Genomic DNA, 13,630 nt, shown 5'->3' on the forward strand with positions numbered 1-13,630 from the left:
ACAGTTCATGAGACTGGTATTATCAATACCATCAAAGTTTAAAGAGTAACGTCATTTATTGGGTAAATATTATGCATCACATAAAAATCTGTAATATATACGTGATGTCAAAAAGTTAAACAATAAAAATCTGCAATATTAATACCTTTTCTTTCAATAATTCTTTAAAAGCTTGCTTTGCCTCCTCCTTTGTATTCCAAGTGTATGTTTTCTTTGCTGGTTGGCTCTCCTCCTCTTCCTTTTTGGGAGTAAAACTAGAGAGAAATTCAAATGTGGTATTTATGAATTAAATAAATTTTTGTTTCATTTAGAAAAATAATGCCTAAACTGTTTAAATGTTTGATGTTGAATTAAAATTTGACATTTAGGATAAAAGCTATATGAACTCTAAAAAACACACTTATCTGAAGACAAAGAAATAAAGATAATAGTTTCATAAAACTTCAGTTATTAAATCAGTTTTTAAGACCCTGGACAAATGACAAAATAAACGTTTAACTGACTTAAGACACTAGCTCCTCTGGCCCACAGGTTAATAGTTTTAAATGGCTTATTAAACTCATTCACTGGTTCCACATTAGTGCTGCAATAACTCTAAGGATTTGGGCAAGGGTGAAGATTAATAAGATGTAAGGATCAATCTAAATCAGGATTGACAAACTACAACCCACTAGTCAAATTCAGCCTATTAATTTTTGTAATTCTAGTTTTACTTGAAAATGCCCATGTTCATTTGTTTACAGATTGTTTATCGCTGACTGTGCTACCACAGCTGATTTGAGTCACTATATAAAGACTATATGACACAAATAACCCAAAAATATTTCCAATCTGATATTTCATGAAAAAGTGTGCTGAATACTGATGTCAAACAAAAATTAATACTACCCAGAATCACTAACTTGTTTAATAATTGGGGGTCTTCCTGACAAGAAAAAATTGTATAAGCCTTACATTTCTTTCTACATAATAAGGGAATGTATGGGGTGGGGGTCGGGGGATGAAAAAAAAATACTTTAAGTAGAATGCTGACGCAAACAGACACTGTAGTAGATACTGACAAAAAATGATCTCTATTATAGTAATTAAAATCAAAAGCATATTATAATGACTCAGGCACTATAGCAAGGAAATGTCGGAATGAAAAAAGCAGGGAACAACTATTTAATGTTAAACTTATGGAAAACATTATTGATGAAACGTTTCAGTACGACAAGATGCAAAATAAAATTATTCCAAAAAGCCTAAGTATCTACGGATAGGGGAGCACTTCCATTCATGCACAATCAAATGATAGTAACCCATCACTAGACATGATGGGTCCACATTTCTATCAATGTGGAAGATGTCTCTGATATATTAGATATATATTCATGTATCTTAAATGTAGAGAAAATGTTAATTTCATTTTCATGCCTTCAAATACGCCATACGGATTTCTTTTAAAACGTTTTAAGCATCAGAAAAGGTTATCAATCTATTTTGACTTTGGGAAACTAACATACGAACAACAAAAGAACACTTAAAATAAGGGATGGATGGATGAAGGCAACACGCTTAAATATTAAGATGGATAATCATGTTTGGATAATGAGCTTACGGTTAACTATTTTTTTTAAAAAAACATGAGGGCACCCTTAAAGTCAAGAAATTTAGCTTGATCTCACTTTCTAAAGCTCTATAAAGCACAGCCATATAAACTGTACTAGACTACAGGTTATGCAAGTACACACAAACTGTGAACTCTTGACAGATACAGCTTTGTTTTATTAAAAAGTTGTATTACTTTAGTCTAAGAGTGAAATGAGAGTTTTCTTATATCTGGTGTTATCTTTTAAATGTTTCTCTACTTGATTTTCACTTAGAAAAATAATCACAATATTATTTTAACTTGTATTTCTTTATTATTATGGCTGAATGGCTTTTCATATACTTCCTAGACAACTTTCTTTCTCTGTAAATTGCCTTTTTTCCTTGGCCAGGTAGAAAAATCCCAGCATTCTGGGAGGCTGAGGCAGGCCAATGAGCTAGGCATGGTGCATGTGCCTGCAGTCCCAGCTACTCAGGAGGAGACTGAGGTGGCAGAATCGCTTGAGCCCAGGAGGTCGAGGATGCAGTGAGCCCTGATCACGCCACTGCATTCCAGCCTGGATGACAGAGGGAGACCCTGTGTCAAAAAAAAGAAAAAAAAAGGGTGGCCTTGCTCTCTCACCCAGGCTGGAGTGCGGCGGTATAATCATAGCTCACTGCAGCCTTGAACTCCTAGGCTCAGTGACCCTCCTGCCTCAGCCTCCCCAGTAGTTGAGGTTAAAAGTGCTGGCTGATTTTTAAATTTTTTGTAGAGAGAGGGTCTTGCTATGTTGCCCAAGTTGACATTAAACTCTTGGCCTCAAATGATCCTCCTGCCTGGTCCTCCCAAAGTGCTGGGATTACAGGTGTGAGCCACCATGCCTAGCCATAAACTGCTTTTTCCCCCCCCATAATTCCTTTTTCTACAAAGCTGTATTTTTAAAACTGATTTATAGGAGGCTGAAACCCAAAACACCAATAACCAAAGAAGAAACAGTACACCTATCTTAACTGAAAATATTGAGTCTGTTAATCATGAATTTCTGCACTGCTCTCATGTAAAATATTGCATCAAGATATGATGTATCTTGCTTACTAAGGTTTTTGGCAATCTTTCAGATTTGTGCCCCAACTCCCCAGCCTTGGCTCTACTTGTTAAAATTTCAGCGAACTAAAAATTTCAAGTTTGCTGGCATAACCCTCCAAAATTCAGCCTGAAAACTGATCAACTATCTTAACGGCTTGATATTACGATTCTCAAAAAAATTTATTTAAACAATTTATGGCCACTAAACTGGCAACTACTTTTATTAATGAAATCTGGTACTGATTTTTAGAAGACAAGTTACTAAACTTACTCAGCTACAGTTTCTTGCTTAGATGTTTCTTCTCCAGTATTACTGGATACTTCCACACTTTGATCCTGAATAGCAGGGGTACTAGTAAGTTGTGCTTGTTCCTCAGTTGAAATAGTTACTGTATTCTCATTATCTACAACAGTAGCAACAATGGAAGTAACTTCAGGCTCAGGAACAACTGGAACAGTTCCACTGACAGTATTAGAAGTAGAAGTGGAAGCATTAGCATTGGCTGCAGCTGCTGCAGCTGCTGCTGCTGCTGCAGCTGCAACAACAGCAGCTGCTGCTTCTGCAGCAGCCATGGTGCTCATTGTGGTCGGAATTTCTGTTGTAGGGACTGGGGCTGTTGATGTTGTGGTGCACTCTTCTTGCTTACTATACATTAAAAAAAGAGAACACTGGTCATTTCATTATTGTAATCAGAAAGCTAAATAAAGCTAGCTTTAAAATTGGCATAAAATCAAATAATAAGAAATAATTGAAGGAAAAAACAGCAAGAAATGCCAAACCCATTAAAAAAGATTTTAAAACCACAGAATATAACTGTACTACTTTAATTCCATTAACACTCATGGTAACGTATTACAGGCACTCAAAAGTTCAGTAAGCATTCACATTTATAAAATACCCAATCTATCAGATTGTATTACACCATGAAATATGACCCATATTAAAAAGTTCTCTAAGAACTTTGAATTTTCTCCAATTCACCCATTTAGAGAAAACCCTGTGTAAAGGAAGAGATACACAGATATATTTCGTCCATTCCCTCATCAACTCAAACTGAATTTTGGACTATTCTGTAACACAGTCTTCTTAATTTGTAAGGCATACAGTACAAATTCTAATAATCACTGTATAGCAAAGCATCAAATTGAGTAAATATCCCCCTCCCTAATTTTTCCTCAACAAAATGCTACAAGGACATCAAAATATCAAGCCTAACATGTTAAATCATTACTTGTATTACAAAGAAAATTGAGCAAACACAAGGATATTATAGGAGAGACCAAATTCGTCAATAAAAATTGATGTCCAAAATTGCTTACCTGCTTTCTTCAGCTTTGATCATTGCTATTAAAGAGAGAAAAAAAGTCATCTACTAGTTTTAAAATATAATCACTGAAAACAAACTTTAAAAGATTTAAACTTTAAAAGTATCATACAAAAGGATTTCATTTTCCATCCTAAAAAATAAAAAATCACTTTTACAGAACAAATTCTTGCTCTAAAAGTCTAGTATAGCAAATAAAGAATAAAACAAATTTAAATAAGAGTAATTACTAGGAAAGCTTATTCCATGCTGCTGCTTTCCCAGAGGCTGCTATAACAACTTTATGAAAGTATCTGCATAATTCTGGAAGAAAACAGTATTTTCTCCAGGGATGAGACTCGTTCGATTTATTTTTAAGATACTAAATTCAAAATGGGATCAAATTTATTATAAAATTCCAGCACATATATACTAGCATTGACAAGTAGATAGATAGTTATGCACACCAACTATTTGTAGTAGGGTTATATCAGAAATGAGCTTGATACTTTGTAAATGATCAACTGGGAATCTACCTATCTACATATTATTATTAGCCAATGCTAGTATAGGTAACTTAAACTGAGCTTTAAAGATCTGCACAATTTCAGTTTTCATTCCAGTACATTTTCCATTGGATGTAACAAAAATATCTTCTATTTGACATTATGAAGGGAATGAGGTTCTCCACATTAAGTAATAACACAAGCCTAACTCTTTACAAAAATATTTTTAAAACTTTTCACCCTTTAAAGAAAAATATTTCTGAAAATCTGTTTAGGACGGCTGAAAAAAGGTACTTAAAAAGTTATCATTACTAATGTAAATTAACATTTTTCTGATACAGTGATGATCTAACTAATGAGGTGGCACAAGGAAAAGGTAAAGGGGCTTAATATGACAGAGTCTTTTAGGAAATTTTTATTCTCTTTTCCTGCCAGATGTCATTCCACATCACTATCTACTTTATTAGCCCCATTCTCCTACAATCTGCTACTTCTAATTTTATATAATTTATGACACTAGATTCTATTAGAAGTGAGTATAAAAACTAGATTTTCAATCCCTACTGATTATCTCTATTTTAAGTTTTAGGTTTTACATTTAGTATTAAGTATTTCTAGATTTTTAAGGGTTATTCTGATTAGTTCCAAATGTTGAAAAATTTTCCCTTTGTAAGTGAGGCATGATACTTGGTTTACCTTAATTCTTCCATAATGAACATATCAAGGCTATTTTGCAACAGTATGCTAAACAAAACCAGCATTACATATATAGTCTGACAATATACTAACAAAATATAAATGGATATAGATTCAAGGTACTCTACTATCTATTACCATAAAATGAGTTAAAACACAGGTTATATGTATGCACCAACACTCAGTAGGATTTGGAAATTTTGTATGTGAACTCCTTGTTCAACTGAATGATAAACAATCTTTTTTCTAAAAACCAAAGTACAACTTTAAAAGCTACAAGCTCATTTATAATATAACCCTTTAATGAAAAGAATTCTTAGAGATTTTTCACTGCAGATTTATCCAATCATGGTTAGTGAATATTAGTGACACACTCTAATAAAAATGTTAAGTATGACAGAAAATGAATTATCAAAGCAGCTCACCATGCAGGTTTGATTTTGTAATAAGACTTCCAGCAACAATGGTATTCTGGTATCCTAGTTTCAGTGGAATCAAATCAAATAAAAATCTATTTAAAATCTATAGAACTGAGATCTAAAGCAACAAGAAAATAAGAGCCCAAAAAACTGTTACGCCATTTTAAATGTTCTAGTCATTTAATTAATTAAAAAAAAAAAAAAAGGGGGTCTTTGTTTGAACAATCCTATTCTGGGGGAATTGTTTCAAAGTGAATGGCATATACATATAAAACACATACATTAAAAACTACTTTTCCCCATTTTACCTTCAAGATCCTCAAGTTCTTTAGGTTTGGCCCAGCGAGATTCTTTTGTTTGAGAATTATAATAGTAAGGCTTTCCAGAATCTGATTTGTATTCCTTCCAGGGGCATTTAGATAAGAGTTGCTAAAGAGGAAAAACTTCATTGTTAATAATAATATATTTAACATCACTGATCAATTGCATGGCATGGCTGTTTCCACTAGAAATTACCAATTGATACAATTCTAAAACTTGTGAGATGATGGTAATAATATAAACTATCAATTATTGAATACGCACTGAGTGATGTAATTTGAATACATTATTTAATCTTTGTAACACTGCAAGATATATAACATAATTCTATATCTAGGGACTGTTACTTGAAGTCAGAAAGTAACTTGTTTAAGGTAATATACTCGTTAAAAAGCAAAGACAAGATTCAAAACCAGTTCTACATGAATTTCAAATCCTATTTACTCTTACCATTCACACCCCATTGTAGGTCAAGATTATCATCCATATTTAACAGACTTCTCAAATACTAATACTAGTTGGAAAACCATGAAAGTTGGAAAAAACCAAAATCTAGTTTAGTCATGCTTAGATTTCAGTTTCGTAGTTTATGAATGAATTAACTTATGTAAGAAAACACATAGGTATAATATACTTAAAATCGAATAAACAAAACCTGTTAGGGTAGTATGAGAAATCTATTCAAAAGCTTGAATCCAGACAAACAGTGTCTTGGACAAAGTATATAATTAATATCACTGACTATAAATCAGTATTGGAATACACATTTTTAAAAATCGACCAACCTCCTCTCCCAAGCACTGCTGTGCATATTAGTATGGCAACCTGGAAAATACTTTTACCTTCTCAAATTCCTTAATTAGGAAGAGAAGAAAACAAAAAGGTATACCACCAGCTAGGATGAAACTTAAGCATAGCCTGGAATGCCAGATCAACTCTTACTTACTTAGCACCCCAGAGTTTCTAATTAAACAACATGGACACTGCTTAATTCAGTTTATTCCTTCAATCTTAACTTTTTCTTCAATATCTGTATATTTTGAATGGTAAAACTTACAGCACAAAATGAAATAAAAACACACTTTTTAAAAGGGCATTTCCTACAAAGAGAAAAATTCCCACTCTAAGAGAAGGAAGTATTTGTAGGTAACTTAATTTCATCTCCACTACTCTTAACCCTAGTGGAAATTTAAGAACTCAGCAGAAGTCATTTAAAATCACCCAGTTTTGCTATAAATAGAAACAAAAAAAAGGGGGGGAGGCAGGGAAAGAAACAGTCTTCCCCACTTCCAATTTATTATTTAAATCACCTTTTTAAAATTGATCCCACTCTACTAGGTTTCCTAAGGTGGGACAAAATCAGTAAATAAAATTATTCTGATGAGTTTTATTCTTCTTCCCGATTGGTGTAACTATACTAACCCTCTTTGTTTCTGAATGTCTTTACAGATCCTCTTCTGACATTTAAGTAGTACTGCTCTTTCATAATCAACTACTTACAAAATCCTAAAAAATATGCCCCAGTCTACTTGACAGTCCCTAAATTCCAGCCCTCAAACTTTTACCTCAGCAGGTGTTTTGAGATCATCTGGTTTCTCCCAGGTAGATTGTTTGGTTTCAGTGTTGTAGTAATAAGTCCTTCCATCCGGTGATTTATGTTCAGTCCACATTGATTTCTAAAGAACAAAGATTATAAAAAGATGTAAATTATGTAATAATGTCATTGACGATATCAGTATGATTAGTTTCAAGGCAATAAATATATTAATAAATCAATTAAAAGTATAAACTGGGCATATTTCGACAGTTTAAGTAATCTAGAATAATTCATCAATACAAGTAGGAAAGGAACTGACAATGTTTTTAGAGTACTTCAAAAGCAGCATGGGTAAATTCAAGTTTCAGGATCTCTCTGAATTACAAAGATAAGACTACTCTCCAAAGAACAGTAACTTTATAGCTTACATACACAAGACAATCTTTCAGAATACAAATCTGTGCCTAGTGGATAAAGAAAACATAGGAACTAGATGTTAATATAGTTGAACTGACCATGTGATCATTTATTCATCTACTGTAGTCCAAGGAATCCTTGTATCAACTTAGACAAAGTTCTAATTGACATGCCATAAAGACAGACACAGCTGTCAAAACTGGAAAACACAGCTTCTTCTGGACAACAATCAGAATTTAACTATCAACAAGATGAAATTTGACAGGGATAAAACTTGTATGTGAATGCCTCAAAACAAGATAGATGAGATAAAATTTTACATGAATGAAACTATAGAATATAAATCCACTATTAAGGTCAACAGAACACACTAAGAACCTACTAGAAGTTGCTAATGATACTTCAGGAAACACTAGACATCCCTCAGATAAAAGTTGATTAAAAGTTTTAAAAGGCATCATGAATGAATGATTCACTAGATGATATCAAAGGTAGTAAATCTAGTTCCAAGCACCAGATTTTTCAGATGGTGACAAATTTAACTATACTTGAAGGAGGGTAACAAAAATGATTTATATAGTATTTCCTCAAATCTAAGACATATTATTGTACAAACCTCTTAAGAAAAAATAAAATCGCTATCAAACGATCATATGCTTTTTTATCACTTGGATTCTACTTCAAACTTATTTAAAGTTACAGTCTTACTAGCACATTAATTTTACCATATACCACTTTTATGCAAACATAACAAGAAAAATAGGCAAATAAAGTACTTAAGAGATCCCTTAAATTTCCTCACACTGAGACTTTCTGTGTCAGAGTGGCTGATATCCATTATATTCCAAATATAAGCTCTTTAGCATCAAATATATTGGTAATATAGTATATCTTTTAAAAAATCATAAAACAAGTGAAAAGTCACTGGTACAGGTTCTTAATGCCTTTTGTACCTTATTTAAAAGGCTGATTTTTTAATTTTTTCTTATCAACTTTAGAGTAAGAGCTCACTTAGTTTTGATTTCTGTTTTGGGAATGTGACTGAACATATGTGATTCATTTCTTTACCGATTTTCTCACCATAATCATTTTATTCCTAGCTACTAAGGGAGTGACGTCACTTTTATGATTTTCTTTGAAACCAATGACATCCATTCTTTTGATGTGGGCACTTTTGCTGTTTACTCATGCACAACTGCTACCCTGACAATGGAGGTCACAGATACTATGGATTACAGCAGGGGTCTCCAACCCCAGGCCATGGACCATGGGGCAGTTCCAGTCCGTGGCCTGTTGGGAACAGGGCTGCACAGCAGGAGGTGAGCAGTGGGCGAGCAAACAAAGCTTCATCTGTATTTGCAGTCGCTCTCCATCACTCACATCACCTCGTGAGCTCTGCCTCCTGTCCTATCAGCGGTGGCATTAGTTTCTCATAGGAGTGCAAACCTTATCGTGACCTGTGCATGTGAGGCTGCATGCTCCCTATGAGAATGTAATGCCTGATGATCTGTCACTGTCTCCCAACTAGACAGTCCCGTCTGCAATAAATTTCTGCATGTTGTAGCAGGATTATTAGATAATTCCAAAGCTGTGTTAAATTCTAGCACTTTATACTGGATAAAACCACCACAATATCTCTTAAGCAAATATAAAACAGGTGCTGGAAAAATAATCTGGCTTTCTGCTATTAGCCTGCTTTAATTTATTTTCATCAAAAGTTGGTGCGATTAGAAACACAAGTGTGGAAACTTCAACTATATGGTAATGCTTTATTTCACAAATTAAATGGTGTTAAGACAGATAAAGGGGTTTATTTTTCTTTTAAAAACAACTAATGATCTCAGTAGCATCTCAAAACTGCACTACCTAAACAGAGTTCTACCATAAGCCGCAAAATTGTGTAGACTACTTTCAACTTTCCAAGTCACATCTGCTAAGGAGCATCAAGGAAAGAGCAAAATCAGCAAAACCATGAGGAAATAAAAGAATAAAAAAGAAAAGGACACTGTATAGCTGACCAAATGATGAGGAGGGAGAGGAGACACAAGCTAATAAAACAAACAGAAATCAACTTAATATTCTTTACCTATTTATTTAAGCCTTATAACTAACTACACTACAACGCAAATATAATTACTATCTTTCTATAGATAAGAAAACCAAGGTTTAGTAAGGCTAGTAACTTGCTCATAGGGACTTGGGAAATGACACTAGAACATCGAACTGCTTTTCAAAACCACAATTATTTTATTACCAACAGTTATTGTGCTAATAAAAAATTAGATATGAAACAACAGTTCTGGGAAATCAATTAAAACAAGATTTTTGGGCGAGTAGGTAGATAAATTGAGAGTATATCAGCAAAATAAGGGATAAAATTATCCTTACTATATCGACAATCAATATGAAAACACAGTCTACTGGAAAAATAAACATGGCCATAGACAGAATACAGTTAATATATTAGATGTTCAACTTCAATAGCCAATCAAAAAACCACACATTAATGAAAACTTTCTGCTCATCAGATAAATGACAAAGACCATTAATATACAATGTGAAAGAAGTGTGAGAAAAAGGGTATTTTCACGTGCTACCGCTGGGAATGAAATTAGCATAAAGGCAACTCAGCAGTTCTTACAGATATTAAAAATGCAAACATCACCACTTGAACCTGAAATTTCACTCTGAAAACTTCCATTCATATTGTTGCAAATACGTACAAGGACGTTGTTTACAAGATCATTACGTGTAATGGTGAAGAATTACAGTTAACTCAATGTCCACCCATAGGAAAACAGGTCAATTATGGTCCATTCATATTACTGATTATCTTATTTATAATAAAATAGAAAATGTCTAAAATGCAGTGCCAAATGATACAGTGGCAAAAATATATACAGAAAAATCATTTGAAATGCAAAGAAAACTGGGCATAAGGAAAAAAGCATGCACATATAACTATCACAAGTAATAAGCTCTTCAGGTTCAGAAAAAGCTAGTCAATAAGACACAAAGAAGGTTTTAAAGAAATTCAATAAATATATTCAAACTCAACCTTCTATGTGTCATGGAGACAAACACATATACACACACATTTGTACAATGTATAAGCTGAATTTATGAAAACTAGGAAAAAATGGCTAAATTCCAAACACTGAATAAATAGAAAAATCCCCTTACTACTCTAAATAAGGAAAATATTAAAAAGCTGGCTAGGCTTGGTGGCTTCTGCCTGTAATCTCAGCATTTTGGGAGGCCGAGGCGGGAAAATCACCTGAGGTCAGGAGTTCGAGACCAGCCTGGCTAACATGGTGAAACTCCATTTCTACTGTACTGAAAATATAAAAAATTTGCCAAGTGTGGTGGCGCACGCCTGTAATCCCAGCTGCTCGGGAGGCTGAGGCAGGAGAATCACTTGAACCCGGGAGGCGGAGGTTGCAGTAAGCCAAGATTGTGCCATTGCACTCCAGCTTGGGCACCAAGAGCAAAACTCTGTCTCAAAAAAAAAAAAAGCAAAGAAAAAGAAAAAGCCAAATAATAATCAGAATTGAGGAAAAATAGAATCACAGATACAGATTTAAAAACAATCAAAACCTAGAGAAAATGATTTCCAAGCAAACCACTTTACCAAAATTCACCCCAGAAAAAGCACATCACACTTGAACATCCCAACAACACAGAAACAAGAGAAAGATACAAAACCAGATGGTTTCACAGCAGAATGTTATACAACCTTTAAAGAACACAGAATTGCAATGTTATATCGGGATTTCAGATTTTAGGGGGAAAAAGATGAAAAGCTCTCCATTAATTAAAAAGAAACAGAAAAGATACCAGAAGAGCATCATGAATGTAAATTTAACAACATATACACTCTGACCAAGCAGAATTTACTGTAGTACAAGAGTAGTTCAATATTAGAAAATCTACAGAAGAAATTATTTCCATTATCTAATCAAATAAAAAAACAAGTATGTGATTCCACTATGGTATGATCAAATCACACCCAGAAAACTAAGTTCACAAGTATTCAAAAAATAAAAAAAAACAAAATGCTCAAATGAAATAATTTAAGAAATAAAAAACCTAAATGATAAAAGGCAATCAGTTATCACCCTAAAGCCACTTCCATTAAAATCACAAAAGCACACCTGGAATCACTAAAATTCTGGCAAATATACCACAGCAATAAAATGAAATTACTGGTGCAAATTTTGGAGAAGTAAAGTTCTCTTGCCTTTACTGCTATTTTTATATATATAAAATTCCAGTGAAATCTAATTACAGTTTTTAAATACTATTTGAACTGATAAGGAAATCTGGTAATGTCATTGGTCACAAGACAAATACACAAAATAATCTGCATAGATGATAACTAGGTTAAAATAAACATAGGAAAAATTCTGTACTCACAATGTAACATTTTTTTTCTTTTTTTTGAGAAAGGGTCTCACTCTGTTGCCCAGGCAGGAGTGTAGTGGCATGATCACAGCTCACTGCAGCCTCAAGCTTCTGGGCTCAAAAGATCCTCCCTCCTGAGCCTCCTGAGTAGCTGGGACTACAGACACACACCACTATGCTCAGCTAATTTTTTATTTTTTTGTAGAGACAGGGTCTCATTTTGTTGCCCAGGCTTGTAACACATTTTTACAAAGCAAACAAACTTTAAAAATAGGGTACCTATTTACCTTATCTAAGCAGAAGTTAAAACAAAAATCATAATGGAAAAGTGGGAGACTATATACTGGTAAAAAGTAACAGATCAAAAATTACCTAAACACATAGGCATATGGCAATTTAACCTTGAAATTCAGAGAGAAGCAACAGAAAAATACAGGGAGAAAGAGATGACTCATCTTTTCTAGCTAAAGATTTTAATTCGCTATATTCTTATGTAGATCCAAGCAGATGAAAGACATGCCAAGATGCAGGAATAACAAAGTAACTTTATATAGCACACAGAATATTCTTAAAAACTAGCCCTGAACGACAACATATATGAAGCTTTAATAAACTGTAAAGAACTTTACATCTTAGAGACTGTACTTTCTGATCATAATGCAATAAGGATAGCTCATAAAAAAAAGTTCCCCAAAGGTACAATCCATGAAATAATTGATGGGCTGAAATAACAAATTTAGTTTTCATTAATATTAGAAACTTCTGCTCTGTTAATCTGAAGAATGAGAAGATAAGCCACAAACTGGGAGAAAATAGTTGCAAAAGACTTATCTGATAAAAACCAGTTATCTTAAAACTCTACAATAAAAAAACAATCGGATTAAAAAATAGGCAAAAGATCCAAAGAAACACTTTCCCAAAAATGTAAAGATAGCCAATAAAGATGCTCCACATCACATACAATTAGCCACAAATTAAAGCCAGATACATTATACACCTATTAAAATGAAAAATCCAAAACGCTGATATCAAATGCTGGTGAAGGTGTGGTACAACAGGAATTCTCATTCATTGCTGTTAGGAAGTCAGAGTGGTACAGCCACTTTGGAAGACGATTTCAAGGTTTCTTAACGAAACTAAACACACTCTTACTACACAATCCAGCAACAGTGCTCCTCATTAATATCTACCCAAATTAGTTGAAAACTTATGTACACACAGAAAATCTGTACATGTATGTTTATAGCAGCTTTACTCATAATGACCAAATCTGGGGAACAACCAAAATGTTCTTCAGTACATGAATGGATAAAGTGTGGTACACCCAGATAATGGAGTATAATTCAGTGAGAAAAACAAACGAAGTATCA

General features: G+C 33.5%; 1 protein-coding gene across 14 annotated transcripts in view; it reads right to left on the reverse strand.

The window, feature by feature from the left end:
- Nucleotides 1-13,630, reverse strand: part of PRPF40A (pre-mRNA processing factor 40 homolog A) — a 64,427-nt gene that overhangs the window by 19,250 nt on the left and 31,547 nt on the right. For 7 of the 14 annotated variants that reach the window (XM_005573201.5, XM_005573200.5, XM_005573197.5 and 4 more), the window contains 6 exons: nt 7,468-7,578; nt 5,890-6,010; nt 5,588-5,641; nt 3,977-4,001; nt 2,928-3,302; nt 146-254 (listed from right to left, as the gene is read on the reverse strand). In XM_005573201.5, the coding sequence (XP_005573258.2) occupies nt 146-254; nt 2,928-3,302; nt 3,977-4,001; nt 5,588-5,641; nt 5,890-6,010; nt 7,468-7,578 (795 nt within the window). The remainder of the gene's footprint in view (nt 1-145; nt 255-2,927; nt 3,303-3,976; nt 4,002-5,587; nt 5,642-5,889; nt 6,011-7,467; nt 7,579-13,630) is intronic. The other 7 variants (XM_065525490.2, XM_045368252.3, XM_045368249.3 and 4 more) reach the window with 1 other exon arrangement.

This window comes from Macaca fascicularis, chromosome 12 (genome assembly GCF_037993035.2).
Source record: "Macaca fascicularis isolate 582-1 chromosome 12, T2T-MFA8v1.1".
Taxonomy (NCBI): Eukaryota; Metazoa; Chordata; class Mammalia; order Primates; family Cercopithecidae; genus Macaca; species Macaca fascicularis.